At 37.5% G+C, this 17,957-nt stretch overlaps 1 protein-coding gene across 4 annotated transcripts in view; it reads right to left on the bottom strand.

Moving 5' to 3' along the window:
• The window catches only part of USP22 (ubiquitin specific peptidase 22), a 111,949-nt gene that overhangs the window by 52,824 nt on the left and 41,168 nt on the right, over window positions 1–17,957 (bottom strand). For 3 of the 4 annotated variants that reach the window (XM_087731688.1, XM_087731690.1, XM_087731691.1), the window contains 3 exons: window positions 16,737–16,869; window positions 4,967–5,080; window positions 4,375–4,419 (listed from right to left, as the gene is read on the bottom strand). In XM_087731688.1, the coding sequence (XP_087587814.1) occupies window positions 4,375–4,419; window positions 4,967–5,080; window positions 16,737–16,869 (292 nt within the window). The remainder of the gene's footprint in view (window positions 1–4,374; window positions 4,420–4,966; window positions 5,081–16,736; window positions 16,870–17,957) is intronic. The other variant, XM_087731689.1, reaches the window with a different exon arrangement.

Genomic DNA, 17,957 nt, shown 5'->3' with positions numbered 1-17,957 from the left:
GTAATTCGATACACGCAACAGTTACTACATGTCTTAGGATATACCATTACAGAGTATGACCTCTCCTTATAACCACTGATATAGGGCTAGATATTAGCAAGTTCTTATACTTGATATTTGCTTTACTGACATATCTAACATTACCTAAAAATGCAATTAGTAGTACGTTTAAACATAACCCTCCCCGTACCAACCAACCAAAACTCTCCAAATACTTAACTACCCTTTCTCACAAGCTGCAGCTAAAATCTGTCATTATTCTCTTTAAACATCAACACTATATTTCCAATACATTTCTTTTGTTCAAAGGAAAGTGCAGTAGAAATGAGTCAGGCAAGTATCACAGAGAATAGATCTGAAGTAAGCAGAGAGTTGTGTTCAGTGTAAATCTGATACAAGAAAAACACAACAGTGAAGACTCATGTGCTGACCAGTTAAGTACTGCTGCAGTATTCTACGTAGCACAGAAAAAATTACTATGCGAGGTCAACTATAGCAAGTCACAAAAGCATCTTGGCATTAAAAATAAAGAATAATAAGATGACAAGCAATCTATTCTAAAACTGAGGATTAAAGTCAATTAAGAGTTATTTTTCACAGAATGCATGGAGCAGAAACAGTGCTATGCTACAGAAAATAAATTATAAATTATACATATGAAAAGAAGGAGAGTAGAAAATATAGCTAGAGGCTTACACATTCTGCATAACATACATTAAATTTTAATAGCTCTTTGATCTTCATTTTCAGAAATAGCTATGCTTGTCAGACGCTACCCACCCAAAAATGTTCAATTCATAGTTACTACTGACCCTCCAGGTTCTCGTAATGAAAGGTCTCATTTTCAGATTCTTAAGGACTAGAAAATTCTTATTTACATGGATGCACCCATCTCACTTTATTTGATTCAACAATAGATTATGCAAGAAGCATAAGAAAGAATACCAGAATCATATAGTCCCTTTCCTTTATCCAAGGTTCAGCATCAAGCTACACACCCAGGAAAACAGAAAAGGAAACTAATTACTGTGTAACAGATTGATGAGATAAAACAGCTGCAATGCTTTGAATACACTATACAGTGTGCATAGGCAAACGAATGAAGCAACTTTAGAGACGCACATATGGACAGTTCACATATGACAGAACATTGGCTTGCAACAAGTTTTATATTAGATGTCTTCAGCAACCCTTTTCATATTTGTAGTACTCCCTTAGGAGTTTATATAAATTGGTTTGTAAAAAAAGCTCAAAATAATTTTGAACATTGTGTTAGTACCAGCTATTGCACTGGCCAGCTGTAAACTTGAACTCTTGCATCTGAGTTCACTGTAGTTTAAACATGGCCAAACAGAGTTAGTATAATCTGACAACAGGATGAAATCTCCTAATAAAAGCAACAACAAAAACCACCAAAAAAACCAAAACTTGGCTACGTTTAAATCCTGGTTTAAATCACATATACAAAATTCACACCTGAAAACACATGTGCGCTCCAATTCAGGCATGCAATAGTTCCACATGTCAGTGGGACTATTCTTATATATTTATATATATCTATATAGAATTACATAGCTTAAATGCTTAGAGAGGATGCGGACCAAAGCATTTCACAAGAGCAACTCTTCAAGTAAAGTGAAACAAGACAGCCTGGATTACTTTGCAGGATTCTGGGTGAATCAAATATTGTTCAATTGAAAAGAAATGAAACAGAAACCCACGTACAGTTAATGCCACAACAAACACAGAGCAAAACAGACAGAAAACTTTCTTACAGAAGCTTTTCATTAGAAAGAGCGCAAGTCAAGTCAGAGACAGAAATTGAAAAGTGTTCTGTTCCAGCTATACAATCTAACAAGAATACTGAGATTTTTATTACTCTTGAAAATTTGGAAAGAAGACAGAACCATTTATTAGGAATGGTTCAATGTTTAAAATTAAAAAACAAACAAACAAAACCCAACAACAATAAAAAAGAAAAAGGTTTAGGAAAAGGTTTAATAACACCCACAAACATGCCAAAAACTCCAATATAAACTACCTTAAGCAAAGATTTGCAAAACATGCACAGGTTATCATTTACAGTAAAATGAAAGTAGCGTTATAGGAGTGAAAATTCATCATCTTAAAAATGATGCTATAAAATAGCCAGAGATTCAAGTCAGCATGTGAAATCTCCATCCAAGAATTAATTTTATTACGTCAAATACACAAATTGTCATTTTTCAGAGACTTTATCAGGGACACATGGATGAGTGAAGGAAAAGGCGATGAAGGCTCTAGTTTATAAGCCACAATTTTGCAAGTAATCATTGATATAGATTGTTTACTTTGCTATACTTGAGCAAATCCCCCTTTTTCCCCCTCCCAAAAATCCAAACATTAATTAGAATGAAGGGCTCCATGTATTCTCACCTCCCTCGTTATTAAAGAATATTCAATACCAGAGGAAAAAAAAATGGTAGAGTTGCAACTTGTTCAGAGTTATATCATATAACCCTGAACTACAGCTGGACATGGGAACTCATCACACTAAGAGTTACTGTTAAAAGACTATGAAATGAATCTCATGATATATGGGGGTTTTCTTAAAGTTTTTTCTCCAGGCATCATGTTGTTATGTGAGCATCTATTAAAGTATATACTAATACCCTTCAAGCACTGTGGATAGAAGTTGGAAAATATACATCATTGACACTTCAGGTTTTAAGCCAATCTCAGTTTTTGCAGACTGGATTAACTTCTTAAGTTCTTTAATTCGGCAATACTATCCGAGGTAAACTAACTCTGTGGTAGAAATATAAAACCAAGACACTGAGTTTGGGGTTTATACTCATCTTGACATTCAATTTGGAGGAAGAAGGGTTCCCTCCCCCTTTATAATCTTTCAGATAACATGAGTCCCTATGGGAAGGAGGGGATGGATTGAAGCAATGGAGAAATAAAGAAAAAAGATGACATAATTCTCCATTATTTCTCCCACGTATCTCCCTTTCTCATTCCTTCGATAAATTTGCAGGGAATCACACATGGTTTCACGATGAAAAGCTATAAAACAAAAGATCCTCTGACATGACTAAAGAAAAAATGTCTATACTGTGTACCCCAGTAATTTAAAGTGTATTGTTGTCTATTCCTTCATTTTGTATCTTCATTGGTCATTACAGATTTGTTCTCCAAGGACAGAAGATGCAATGTGCATATTCACATAAATATGCATTCATATATGTGTATTTAACATGCCATTCATTAGTCAGTTAACCAGTACAGAGAAGATTTTTCAGCCTGGCAGTTCCTCTTGGTGATTCTTCCCTTCACCGCACAACTTTGTGGTCCAACATAACAAGATGAACAATCTTGTAGCTGTAATTACTCTAAAACATAAGCTATAGCAACCTGACATCCACTAGAGTACAAACTGGCTGCATCTCAGTCCAAAGGCACAAATATATCATTTGCTAAGGACAACATAATTAAGAAATTGCTCTTCGAATTTACATATTCAATAGTAAGGAACTGGGGGGCCTTCCTCTTCAATAGTATCATGAAGAAGCGTTATGTTGTAGCTGATTAATTTGGTGCCCAAAACAACACAGTTTAGAAGGTTTGAAGGAGTTTTCAGAAGAGGTGCATAGCCTAAATGAAAGGTTTACAAACATGTTTCCATTTTGTCTTGCTTTGAAAACTAGTGCTTTGTGCTAAAGCGTTTTAAGCTGTATTTTCTTGCTTTAGGACTCACTAGCAATCTCGCTATCCTCCTCTCCTCTGACTCAACTCCCTTAAAATGGGGAATAAGCAGAAAGTAGAATGGAATCTGTAGTAGGAACTAAGTAAAAGCAGCTATACTTTTGATACGCCATCAGAAAAGCTCTAGTTAATACGATGTTAGCTGCTATTTTTAAAATTGGAAATGAGGTTAAGAATGGTTTGAAGTCATATCAGCCCTGACTAAGGCTGTCACATTGAAACAGGATGCCATGGATTCAGTAAGAGACATTACTAGACAGAAGTCATCTGTCTTCAAATACAGACTTTCCCACTTTAAGAAAACATACCCCCTAGAGGCCACTGGAAATGGAAGATGACAAGCTTTTAAAACTGATGCTTAAAAACTACTCAGTTAAAGGTAAATGCTAGTTCCTTTCCTTTCCAAAAAAAGGAGAAAAGGTTTATTTTGGAGTAGTTCTATCAAGGAAAGGGCATATGAAATCAAGTCTGCTGTAATTATTCAATCATTGGAACATATCCAAACAAGAGGAAAACAATTTGCACGATAAAACTGGCATTCTTAACTGTGATTCATGTCTAAAATGGCAGGATAATCAGCAAAGGGACGCTTGTTAGTGAAGTGCGTCGCCAGCCCACGCCTCTTACCTGTCATTGTACACTGGTAGTGAGAAACCACTGTTGGGGTGAAGGCTAAAAAAGAAAAAATTAGGGAAAGCAAACTGAATAAAACAAATGTGTGTACATATATTTGTGTGTAAATATTTCTACATAGATACTGTGTGTGTACCATGAAAGCACAGGTGTGTAAGTAAGCTGGCACGTTCTATTTAAAAAAAAAAAAAAAAAAAAAAATCACACACAATGGTGGCATTTCATGTGAGGGGGAACAGATTTATTGCCTATATCACCTAAATTAGCCGAAAGGAGCAGATTGTTACATTTTCTACCTAATACAGATCTGGCTCTAATATTATTCAAGTTTTGCAGGATTAATGTTAGATATTTTTATATTTTTTGCAATTAAAAATAAAATATTTTTGCTACAATTCGGTGTGGCGCACATGTTAAACTAACAGTCTAACTCCTGGAAAGTAATAGCTAGACATCTCTCTCCCAAGGTCTGTACTACTATCTCTAAAGAGTTCTTTCTTCTCCTTACTGTCTTTTGCCATTGACAAATGGGAGGGACAGGTATGATTAAAAACAGAAACAAGAAATTCAGGCAGGAAAACCAAACCTTGTAATTTCCAAGCTTTTCGTTGTTCTTCTTTGGCAATTTGTTCCATGTCTTTGTCGTATATGTAATCTTGACACATAAAGCAGTATATACCCCCATACAAAAGGTCTATGGCTGCAAAACAGAAGGGAAGTTGGGGAGGAGGAAAAAAGATGTGAGTTCATAAACTAGAAGACATTTTAAAGCAGGCTTCCAAGTCAGGCACTCTTTCTTCTCAGCAGTCCACAAAAAGTAAAATCTGTACCTTAGAATCTGGAGGGGAAGGGAAAAAAAAAGAGAGAGAAAAAAAACAGGGAAATTTTTCCAGTTACAGTATGAGTTATTCAACTGGTTCTGGCACAGCAAGACAACTGTGCAAGACAGCAAAGCATTAGCTGCCTTCAAGTTGTTTGTAATACACAATATACCTTCCAAAGACATAAGTAACCAAAAGGCATAATTACAGTGACTAAAATACATGCAGAACTAGTACTGTAAGATTCGATGTGTAAGTCTGAATTGTCTTTTTCTAAGACTTCAGTAATTTCTATTCAAAGCCATTAAAAGAATTACAAAGCACCCATCCAAATGAAGGCTCAAACAGAAGACAGCACTGAAACCTCAAAAGATACTTGTCCAGGGGAATGGTTTTCCAGAGTAATTTATTCCACAGGTTGCATGTCTCAATTTCTCTTGCTCCACACGCCCTTTTAGAATGGACATATGAACACTGACCAATGTTAGAAGTATTTTTCTTACACAACCCTAAACAAAAGAAAGCCAAGAAATGAAATAAATCAGCTAACTGGGAAATGACATTTTGCTTCAACATATAGTGAGGAAGAACTAAGTGCAAACTAATCATAGCAAATGGCTGATTTTCAGTACATAGATATGGAAAAAAGCCACAATCAAAGGAAACAAAAAAAATTTCAGTGGGCACTAACAAATTCTTACCCAGCTACTAAAATATGATCTGCATCTAGCAGACAGCTGAGAAACACATCACCATTCTCCCTCAAGAGTGTATCTTCCATTTATTTTATTTCCAAATTCCTTTTATTTCAGATAAATAGCGTTATTAAAAAAAAAATCTCACTACAGTGGAAACTTGTTTTAAACAAAGGAAACCATTACCACATGAGGTGGCCTGCAAGAAACAGCACTGAATTACTCTGAAGTCATAAATAAGCCAAACTGCATGCCACGCAGGAGGGATTCTGCTGGCAGTCTCATCAGGAAAACAAAGGTGAGGTCTTTGTGCTCTCCCCTGTTAGTGGGGCAGTGGCCTTGATAAGGTTGGTAAGGTTTCTTTCTAACCACATCTCATCCATCCTTCACAGCCACTGCCCCTCTTCACAACCTGCTACCCCTCTCCTTTAGTCCTATACACCCCTTTTTTCTCTTCTTCCTCCTTCGAAATCATCTTTTCAATGGTTATGTCAAATTGTTTGTTACTACTTCTATTATGTTATAAAGAGAACAATTACTTTAAACAAGTTTGCGTAATGTCTATTGGCTGTCATCTTGCTTATGTGCTTCATTATTTTATTCTTTTGTTTTGTCTATTTGGACCACAGTCAGTTTGCGGAGGAGGATAAGGACTGCTTGCTTGCATTACCTTGTGTAATGTCTGAACACCAGAATTTTCACCTAAGTACCCAGAGGATTTAATGAACTCCTTTAGCAAAATACCACAAAAGGGGATAAGAATCTTAGCTGCGGTGGAGATCAGTAACAAAACACTATGCCATGGGGGGGAAGGAAAAGAAAGAAAGAAAAAAAAAAAATCACAACTATGCTACAGAGCATTAGAGTTGTATATTTACTCCATTATCTATTGCACTACCAGTTATGCACAGTTTTCTAAAAAGAATTGTTGAAAATCCAAAGTATTGGTCTCAAAACACAAGATCAGATATTGTTCTCCATATATTTTTTAAAAGATCCCACAAACAGCCCCTGCCCCAAATAACAGAACAGGGCTGGCAGAATATTAAATAAATAGGACCCTCTGTGAGCACTAATGCTTTCCATCTACCATCAGAATCAGTAGGCATACATTGTCCTCAGAGGATTCCTTACTTTTCTCAGCTTTCTGGATTTATGTGCATGAGTGATGAAGTATAGATGTCAAGATCAAAACCAACAAGAGACCACCTTATACAAACCACTTGTTCAGAGCAGAATGAGTTTCTGGTGTAAAGAATCAGAAAGTTTAACAGAAACACTGGTGGAGTAAAAGCCGTAATTGTCCAGCGCCTGATTAAGGACTCTTGAGAAAATGTCCTCTCCAGCATACTTATCTGAACAACACAGTTGTATATATGCCAACACTTTCAATGTCATTAAAAAGACTGCAATAGGTTTTGGACAAATCACCTCAAGAACCAGTGACAATGCGGCCTTACAGGCCTGGCTGCAGCAGAAAGGAAGGGCAGGAGTTTCTCATGAAAGCCAAAACACGGCTGCTCAGTTTCAGGATCCCAGGAAAAGAGTCCACTAGTAAAGTTTGTAAGTTAGTTGTTTCAAATTAGTATAATTTGAATTTTTCCCTTGAAATGTAATTTAACCTTCTTATTCTGGTCGTCTTGAGGTGAAAAAGAATGCTTTCTTTACAGCAAAGTACAAAATACCCACTACCAAGTCACTCTGGTGAAGCACCGTGCCCGCAGAGCCGGCCTGCAGGGCCTGGCAGGCGCTGGGCTGAGGGTCCCCAACCGAGGAACCACCGGAGGGTCTGTCTTACTGACAGAAATTCTCCCAAAGCGAGCAACTCGTTAGCACTCACTGAAGTTACACCACACCAAAAGGACAAGATCCATACAAAACTTTCTCCCTCAAAGGATTTTTTGGGGGCAGGCAGGCAACACAAGTTTCACCTAATTGTTAACACCAGGCTAAAACTTTTTAAAACAAACAAAAAACCCAAAAAAACCCACAAAACTAAATTACTGTGAAACTCTACTCCAAACTGAGCTACTTGATCAGAAAATTCAGTAAAAAACACTACAGGAATAAAGTATAAGAATGCACATGTAACAAATTTCATCATTTGCATTAGTATTTGGGGTCACAAAACTAACAGAGATGGGCCTCAAATTCATAAAAAGTTTGGGAACTACTAACCTAGAAGGGGAAGGGGGGAAGAAAATGCCAAAACACACTAGCAGACTCATCTGAAGCATTGATCAACTTACTTCTTTGAGTTTTTACCAGAAACTGGTGAGCAGACACATTAAAGGCTATTCACACTTTTCCCTTATCCTCTCAGTCTCTATCAAGGCACTCACAGACTTATCAACTCTACAAGTCACAAAAGAAGTATACTTATTTTTTTACATATTTATATATATAAATAAAAGGCTAGTCCTGCTCAAAGGTGATCCAAGCCAGATTCCACTGAAATAATTGAGAATTGCAGGTAGTTACTTATGGGGTGGAGGGGGAGGGAATGGAACCCCAAACTTCCTTTTGTTGCTAAAAATGCAGTGTCAGATACTCAATCCTGAAATACTCGTTAAAATGATTAAAAACAGTTAAGCATTACCCTTCCCTCCCACATTCAATATTTAAGAAAAATGGTATTTTCTTCCCCTAATACTTGAGATAAAACCATTCCACTCTTTAAGTACCTCTTTTTCTTCTTTTACACCAGCAGCCAACAGGTAAGTGTTTTTGTGGGCTGTGCTCTAAAGTCTCCAAGATGTCTATTGGCCCCATATGGAACTTTAATGTTTAAAGGGACTGATTTCCCTGCAATCCAAACAGGGCAAAAACGCAATACTAGGCTGCAAACCACTCAAATAAAACTAGGAGTGAAATGTCCAACCTCTATACTGTACACTTGCCTCTGTCACAGAGTATCGTCCTACATCAGCAGGCGAATTCAAGCCAGGAAAGATGAGATGTTCAAATGAAAGAAAAATGTCCTAGTACCCCTGTGTAATACAGATACCAAAAGTGTTTTTAACTGTTAATTTAGAGGAACCAGTCTGTCACAACTTATTATGTTCATTTATTATTAGCAGAATATTAACTTCAGCTCCTTGACCATATTCAGAAATACATATCATACATACACACACCTTACATATGTGTGCATGCACCCAGTATACTACAGAGGAGTACGTAGCATGTCTATACTTCAGTTGCCCTGCGCTTCCTATTATAAAAGATGTTTTGCCTTTGCTCAGTCTTCTCCCTGCCCTTCTCTGACCCTACGAACTTTAACAGTTCCCTTGCTTGTAGCAAACCTTTGAAAAGTGAAAAAGATTAAATCCTCCTGGCTAAAGCACCTTTTCTTGATCCCACAAAATATTATTCAGGTTTAAAGGAGAGAAATTGTTAAACACTCCCTACTTAATCTTGCTTTTTTCTTCAGAAATTTGGGGGTAGAATCCAAAAATTACAGCCACCAAGTTTTGTGTTGCTCCATATGACATGGTGCAAAGTGTTTTACTCATCTGTATATTCTTATTTGATCAACCATGGAGAGTTACCTCGAAGATTAATTTTCAATAAAAACAGTAGTACAATCCAGAACTGCATAGAAGTTAGTAGCTGGGTCTGAGGCAAGCAGATACATGCAGAGCTGGCAATATGCAGGTAAATATTCAGAAGGTTGGCTTTGAGGGCTAAGAATATTCCAGGTGTACAGAGAACTCTTGTAGGAGCTCATAACTACCTGCACTTACCAGAGCAGCTCCTAGCAGAGGACAACTGCAATGAACAAATGCCTGCTGTCTTCTCACGAGTTCAGTCTGGCTCCAAGTTTGAGCTAAGCTATCGGAATGCCATGCTGGAATATGCATCGCATAAGGAAATGAGAATATGCCTGTAATACTTTGCACAATACATCCTAGAACAGCAGATATTTTTAATGGCTATGAGGAATATTGGAGGTTCAAAGCCATACACTGTGGTTGACCCATATATTCAAAATGCTTTCCTCCTCCTTCTCCTCCTCCACTTCCAATCAATGATCCTCTGGTTGACATCACAAGGATATTATGTTGAAGTACAAAGAGCTTGTACTTTCTACTATCAAATTTCATCTCATTTTTATTGCTGTAGTCAATGAGGCTATTTAATTCTTATCACAGGACTACCTATCCCTCCTCAGTATAAGCAATACCTCTGAACTTTGTGACCATCATGAATCTCCTACACAGATATAATTCCTCCTCTTCAATTACTAGAAAATAGCAGTAAACTAGGACTGGTTCTGCTAGTAAAGTCCGTGCATCCAACACACTCTGCTTTCAGTTTATTCATCATCAGTCTCAATTTATCCTGCGTTATATACACCACAATTCTTATATTAATCCCTGCCACTTCTACCTCAAGTAATAATTTCCGACAGGGCAAAATGTCAAATTCTTCACTTGATCTAGACAAATTAGGTCCAGTGTATTTCCTTTTTCTAAGGCAATCAGTTATAGTATCAAAAAGACGTATTAGTCTGACATGGTCCATCTCTGACAGAACTAAAAAACACTGTATCCTGTTTTCCATTTGCCTTCATCTCCCTAATAGACTTTTTTCAATACTCACATTAAGCAAAACATTAGAACAGAATTCAAATCAAGAGGCTGGTAGAATGCCCAGATGACCCTTTCTACCCCTTGGTGAGCCTAGATGCCAAAGGAAAAACCAAACTGCTACTCTAGCACTGCAATACACTGCATGAGAAGTGCTTTAATTGCCCCTTCCACACAGAATATAATGAAAGTCTTAGCTGTTTACAAAAGAACTCAACTCTACTGCCATCATGCAGAATTAACACTACCGTCAATACCTTCCAATTCATATGAAAATTAAATAACTTTAAAATTCCTTTACATAAGCGTTCTGTTTCTAAATATTAAATTTCAACAGACAGGTATGTATTAACAGCAGTAACCAGTTTTTTTTCCTTTGACCAACTTCAAGTACAGAAACCAGCTTTTTGTCATGTTTCCTCTGAATCAGATGAAAAAAATTAGTTATTTGTTTTCTAGGGGAAGTAGAAGCTTTTTGAATGCTACCAAAAAATCCTCAACTTAATCTATGAGCATTATTATTACGCTCACCCACCCAGTTCCTCTCACCACAAACGTATTTGTTGGACTGAACCTTACATCGGCATATACTTAGAAAAAACAGTTCCTCAACAGTTTGTGATCTAATAAATAATGAATGTACTCTAACAGGACTAATTCTGAAATCAACTGTTTGCCAGTCTCCTTAGAAATTGAATGGTACTTCGGTCTTCCAACTGTTTCTCGTTTAGTCTTTTAACCACTGAACCTCAGTCCTGCTATTTCACCTACCTTTATTCTTGAACTCCAGAACAGGGCCTTAGAGCAGACCAAGACTTCATCCAAAAACTGCATTATGTGCTGTTTCAGAGATACTATTCATGCGTTAAGAGTGCATCTCTAACAGATAGAAGCATAGCATGGAAATGCAGGAGTTGGCTCCTTACAAAAGAGTTTAAATAGGTCTACACAGAGCTTTGATACCATAATTGAACTCATCTCATTCAGAATGGTTATCTGCAACAGACTTTCCTAAGCCTCATTCCACTGATTTTTCTTGCAGCTAAGTGTGTGTGTGTGTGTATATATATATATAAAAAAAAAACATGTGGAGGAAAATTCCCAAGCAAGGTTATATGAATACTCCACTCAAAATCATCAATTTTGTTTTTTCATATGCTATCCGCCCCAAGAAGTTTTAATCATTATGTAACAGAAACAGAAAGTATTCACTCAGAGAATATTAAAACTTCATTTGGTGTCTGCCCAGGATTTTTCAGTCCCAACCAGGAAACTGATAAAAGAATCCCTGCTTCCGTTTTGAGATGAACTCTCTCTATAGCACCAACCTCTCTTCTCTTTTAGAGCTACTGTTCAGTCATCTTCCTGTTCCTGCTACTCTGGGACTAAGTTACTATGTACTTTCCTTCATTGAGCAACTGTAGAAGAGATAAGGAAGAGACCATCAGTTTTCACAAGGGCAGAAACTACCAGCAGATTCCCCAGGTGCTGGAGCCCAATTTGGAAAGATTATATAGGAAGATGACAAAGTATGCTGATGGCACGCATTCATTTAGCATAATCAAATCTGAAGCTGCAAAAAAAATCTCCAAAAGGATTTCGAGATACTTAGCAAACAGGCAATACCACCAAGAGCAAAACTCTAATCACTATCCATAAGGTAGCAGATGAGTAACAACTACCACTCAGGATTTTGGAGTCACTTCTGAATAACATCAGCTCAGTGTTGAACAGCATATTAAGAAACACAAAACAAAAGTCATGGAAGTATCAGCTAAGAATACAAGTCATTAGTATAGTAAACTGTATTAATCCAAAGAGTTGTCACCACAGATGGACACAACAGAACTAAAAAAAAAAAGTATGATGAGGACATTGAGAATCATACAACAGTTTCAATAAGAAAAGGTAAAAATAGTTCAGGATCCTACAGCTTGGGAAAAGGAAACATCTGACAATATCAGAAAGATCAAGAATCCCAGAAGAGATCAATAAGGACTTTTTACTCACCATTTCTCAATTCCTCACAAAACAAATACAGAGCAAAGTTACAAGATGCATTATAAAGCAAACCAGAAAGATACATGCATTTTTCATACGGCTCAGAAAAACCATGGAACTCACTGCCTTTGCATGCTGTGGGCGCCAGAAAGGAACCGGGCTTTAACACTGGACAGGCTACTGGCAGCTACTGGAACGCAAGCACCTAGAAGCAGTCTCCTGTTCAGAAAGTTTTTGAAGAACTGAGTAGTAGAAAAAGGGAGAGTACAACAAGGGAAAAAAATGCTTAATAACTATACTGCTGCCTATTCTCTAAGCTACCTCCATTGACCACTACCAGGTAGAAGGCTGGGTATTTATGATACAGCTTCAGCCAGTACAACCACTTCAAAGAAGCAAAACATGTTTTATGAAATTGGAAGAAAAGGAAAAAAAGAAAAAAAAATAAGGATTGTATATTACTAAAATTGCAACAGCAGAAAGTATTTCCTGAAGTAACAACGTCCACAGGCTAAGATATCACTTTGCTTAGGCTGCTGGATTTCAGATCTGTAGCATCTATAATCAGATGTCTATTACAGTGGCTTCGATTAAGTACCTTACAATTCTCAAGGAAGGTATGGACAGACAGCCCTGCTTTATCTGCTCCTGGCAACTCCTTCGCATACTACATATTTTGACACAGGTCATCTCTGAGCAGTCCTAGGACATACCCATGGGTGTTTATAACTGATACCATTTTCATGGGGGGATGAGGGATGCCTACAAAGTAAGAAAACAGCACTGAAACAGAACAGCAAAAGGCTAGTTTGAATAGTGCCAAGTCTTCAAGGTCCTGGAAAGGTCAGTCTTATTTACTTCCTTCTAAAAGTTCTTCCACCTGTATAAAAATTTTACATTGCATTAAAGCCCAACCCAGTGGCAATACCAGCCTACCATGGGGATCAACTAAAAGAGACTGTGCAATGCAGAGATTAAAAAAAGAAGCTCATATAGCTGGATCTTACTTCACCTACCCATCACCCACATCCACAACTCAAGGAATATATTAAAATAAGTACAGTATTATTAATATACACTGAATAGGCACAGGTATCAGTGTAAGATCAGAGCGTGACTATCTAATTTATACTGCTCAGGGAAGCAGAGATAACAAGGAATGTATTTTAAGAACACTCTGGACTATGATCCTGAAACCTCCTGAAACATATAGCAGTTAGCTGCAAAAACATCGCTTCCAGTGCTCAGACAGCTGTTACAGCTGAAATCTATGATGTTTCTTAGAACTGTGATTAAGTGTGCAGTTCCTGCTAGTCTCCATGGAGACTGATGTTGGCTCAGCAAAAAGTCACCAAGTGTTTTAAAATAATTCCTGTTCGTTTTGAAATTTCAAAGCACTTAACTCGTTTTTGCCTATCAGATGTTATTTCCCCAACGAAAATTGCAGCAGTAAAAGCAACCAAAAGCACTAGCAAAACTACACAAATATTTTTACAGCTCATTTCACATGCAGCTGGAAATTAAACACCAAAATATACATTAAAAAAGAAAAAAGGAATCTCCAAAACTAGAAATCAAGCAGTCAGTTGTACAATCTTCACATTACATGTATTTGTGCACTGAGTACATTACATTTAACTGCAAAAGAATAGGTTTTGGGATGATACAATACTGTACTCTGTATTTTGGCTTGTATAATTAACTCTCGCCCTTTTTATCTAAAGGCTATTCCTTTTGGGAAGTACCTTATCTGACACGCTCTTAATTGTCTAGTACCATGACAATAACTAGAACAGTCTTAAAGCAAGAGTGCATCCTCAAAGCACCTCCCTCCTCTGTCCAGTTTTATTTTTCCTTTAAGAAAACAGAAGACATTTCACTACAGCAGACACCAGCAAGTTCTACCTTGCACAAAAGTTAACTTGAAGGATTTAGGCTTCCCAGATATGAAGATAAAACAGCATCTCACAACATGTGCAATTATAAAGCTCTTTTAAAAGGTTCTCTGTAAATATGGTAAGTTTAATGGTAAAAATATTACAGTGTTTACACAGTATCCACAGATAAACAGGCAAATACTGTTTACGGTCTCAATTTAGCACTGTAATTTTTTTAAACCCTAAACTTCACCATAAACTTATATTGGCACAAAATGTTTTTTATACATGTATACACTTTACCAGAAATCTTTAGATAGAGTTTACCTAGAGTAACTTGTACTTTTGCATTGGTAAAGATTCCCAAATAATTTCACCTAATTGACTTCAAAAGCTCTTTGAAATTACACCCTGTAAAAAGCAATAAAAAATTGTCATACAGGGTTGTTTTTTTTTCAATTTTCAAAGAACAGTTGAGGTTGGCAGGGACCTCTGGGGGTCACCTTGTCCAACCCTCCTGCTCAAGCAGGGCCATCTAGAACAGGTTGCTCAGGACCATGTCCAGATGGCTTTTGAGTATCTCCAAGGACAGACACTCCACAACCTCTTGGGACAACCTGTTCCAGTCCTCGGTCACCCTCACAGTAAAAACGTGTTCCCTGATGATCAGACAGAACCTCCTGTGTTTCATTTTGTGCTCACTGCCTCCTGTACCGTCACTGGACACCACCAAAAAGAGCCTGGCTCCACCTTTTAAACAATTCTTTCAGATAGTTGTACACACTGATGAGATCCCCCTGAGCCATCTCTCCTGTAAGCTAGTCACAGTGCTCTCAGCCTTTCCTCCTAAGAGGTGTTCCAGTACCCCCACTATCTTTGCGGCACTTTGCTAGGCTCCCTCTAGTACCTCCAATCTCTCTCTTACTGGGTAGCCCAGAACTGGACACAAGATTCCAGATGTGGCCTCATCAGCACTTACCAATTTCAGATGTCTTCTCATACTAGTACATTTCATTTTTTCCTCTTGTGAACTTATCATTTAAAGTACAGCTATCTGTGCTTTAGTTTATACTGAATATTGCTGCCTACCTTGACATCAAGAATTATCATCATGTCACTCTCAAAGACGAGCAACTTAATAAATATTATGGATATTCAGTACTATTTTCCAATATTCTATTTTTCCAAGGCATTTACAAACTTAAGCTATACTGCTATGGAGCCTAATTTTTTTCTTTCTTGATACATATGGAGGAAGAAACTATAACAATTTGCTGTTTTAAATAATCTTTTCCATAAATAGTAAACTTACACACCAGTTTCTTAAGCACAGGAGTACACAGCACTGTTGGCCTTCTGGAGCATCTTTGTCTTCATGGAAAATACACTTATTTCCATAAGCACTTAGGATAAATTAAATAACAATGGTGGCCACACTGGTCAAGAAAAAAATTATTCCATGAAATAATGCCTTTTTTCCTGTTTCTTATATCACTCCACCAGGAACGTATTTTCATTTGAAGAAAAATTAAGTGTGTTGTACACCAAGCAAAATTGTATACAACCATTATGACACAACCAGAATTTTCATATAAAATGATCAGGATTTTGCATTATAACTCTAAAATGTTGTAAAGAACACGTAATAAGTAATTTAAAACAAAACTGAATGCTTTTGGTGTTGAAGATTATGTAGCACTAAAGCTGACAGAATAGAATTTGTAGGCATTTTACCAGTGTTTTTGAGGCAGTTGAGGGAAAGGTACTCCATATCAGTTAAACTGTTTTCTTATTATTTAGGTTATTGACCCCACTGGAAACAAGAAGCCAAGACAGGAAAAAAAAAAAACAAAAAAAAAACCAAAAAGCACCCAACACCAAAACCTTAAAAGTTTAAATAATTCTGATTGTCACTTGATTAGTCCTCTTTGTGATAGGAATGATGTTTTTTTCCTTAGCAAGAACAAAGAAGTGAACATGACCTCCTGAAAAAAAGTTCACCGAAATAAATGCCCTAGTTCAAGGCACTAAACCCACCATTTTTCACACTTTGCAAAAAAAAAAAAAAAATCTGGCTACACACATTTTTATTATTTTCCCCTACATATAACATTAATTCATAAATACTAAGATACTAAACCATAATAATTCAAATTTTAAAGTTGTGAAAAAAAACTTATCTGTGATGCAGTGGAAGCTTAAGCACCAAGTTTAAAATAATGCCACTAAACTAACCCAAAACACAAATAAAATTTATCTCCCTGACTAATGAGGTAGCTACAAGAAAATATCACCTTACTGGCCTGGAATTGACAGGGATAATAGAGCAAGTTAAAAAGCACCATTGAGTATATCGGGATGACAGCTTACCTAAATTGTGTCGCTTTGTCTTTGCGTGCTCGTGAATATGTTTCTTTGTAAAACAGCCAAAGAAGACACAGTAGAGGCAAGAGTGGAGTCTGTTGAGGTGGGCACCACACATATGACAAATGCACGACTTTGCCTGAAATAGAGAAACAAACACGGAATGAGTGACAGAAACATATCTCCAAGTCCAGCTAAATGGACACAGATGTAACTGCTAGGTTTCTCTTTTACTCAGTGCCTGCAACTCAGTGTTGCAGACCATCAGGGGAACAGTTCTGCCCTCATGTGACAAAAACACCAATTAGACATATTAATGGAGAAAAATCTTCCATTCATCCAATACATTTCCACGTCATAGAGAACAGGTGTCATCTCAGAGCAGACGATAGTCAACCCATTTACAACTCAGCCTGTAATTTAATGAACATTTCAAGCCAGGGTAAGCAGGCACTGCTGCCAGAATACACAGTCCTACCACTCCCTCAACTCCACCTGTGCATCTCTATTCCAATACCAACCAGGTATCAGCAGAAAGACCTACACAGCCATCACAGCCATGTGCTCAAGCTGGGAAATAGATGTGTTTGAAATGAATCTGCCACTCCCCCCCAGATTAATCTGTATCGGTTCCTCAATCCAGCTCACTATGAGCCACACAAACATTCATTGCTGGTGCGAAACCTTTGGGCATTACGGCTAGCGCAGCACACGCTTAACATTACAGCGGTACAGATGCTGATTACGAGGGGAGCGAGGTCTCGATACATCTCTTCTTGCTCAGTTCTTCAGAATCGCCCCCCACTCACAGTCCCTACCTTGAAGCAGTGGGCTTTGCTGCTCAACAGGCCCTTTGCTAAGCTGGTTCAGCTCGCTAACCTGGAAGTTGAAGCTAGTCTAAAACTAATCTTCTGTCAGGTTAGTAAGCCTATGGGGAGATGAAGTAGACTCAGATGAGCATCAGAGCTCTGGGAGAGCAGATGCCCAGCAGGGAGGGAAAAGTGGTAGAGAGGCAGGAGTTTTGGGTGGTGGGACCACGGCAAGAACTCTGCTCTTTCACAGCACTGAGCTCCTCAATCCACTCAAAAGCTATAATATAACTTGAATATTAAAATGTTTGTGGGTATATGGCATTTCATTTCTCCACTGGGAGATTCTGCCAGATTCATTCATTAGATTTTATACCAGCCCATGAAATAGTGGTGCAACATCAAATCTATACCAGTC

The sequence above is a fragment of the Nipponia nippon genome, unplaced genomic scaffold, assembly GCF_047370975.1.
Source record: "Nipponia nippon isolate SJK-2023a ecotype South Korea unplaced genomic scaffold, ASM4737097v1 scaffold_5, whole genome shotgun sequence".
NCBI classification, from domain to species: domain Eukaryota; kingdom Metazoa; phylum Chordata; class Aves; order Pelecaniformes; family Threskiornithidae; genus Nipponia; species Nipponia nippon.
Note: the sequence above shows the minus strand (reverse complement) of the source record. Positions and strands in the feature narration are given on the sequence as shown.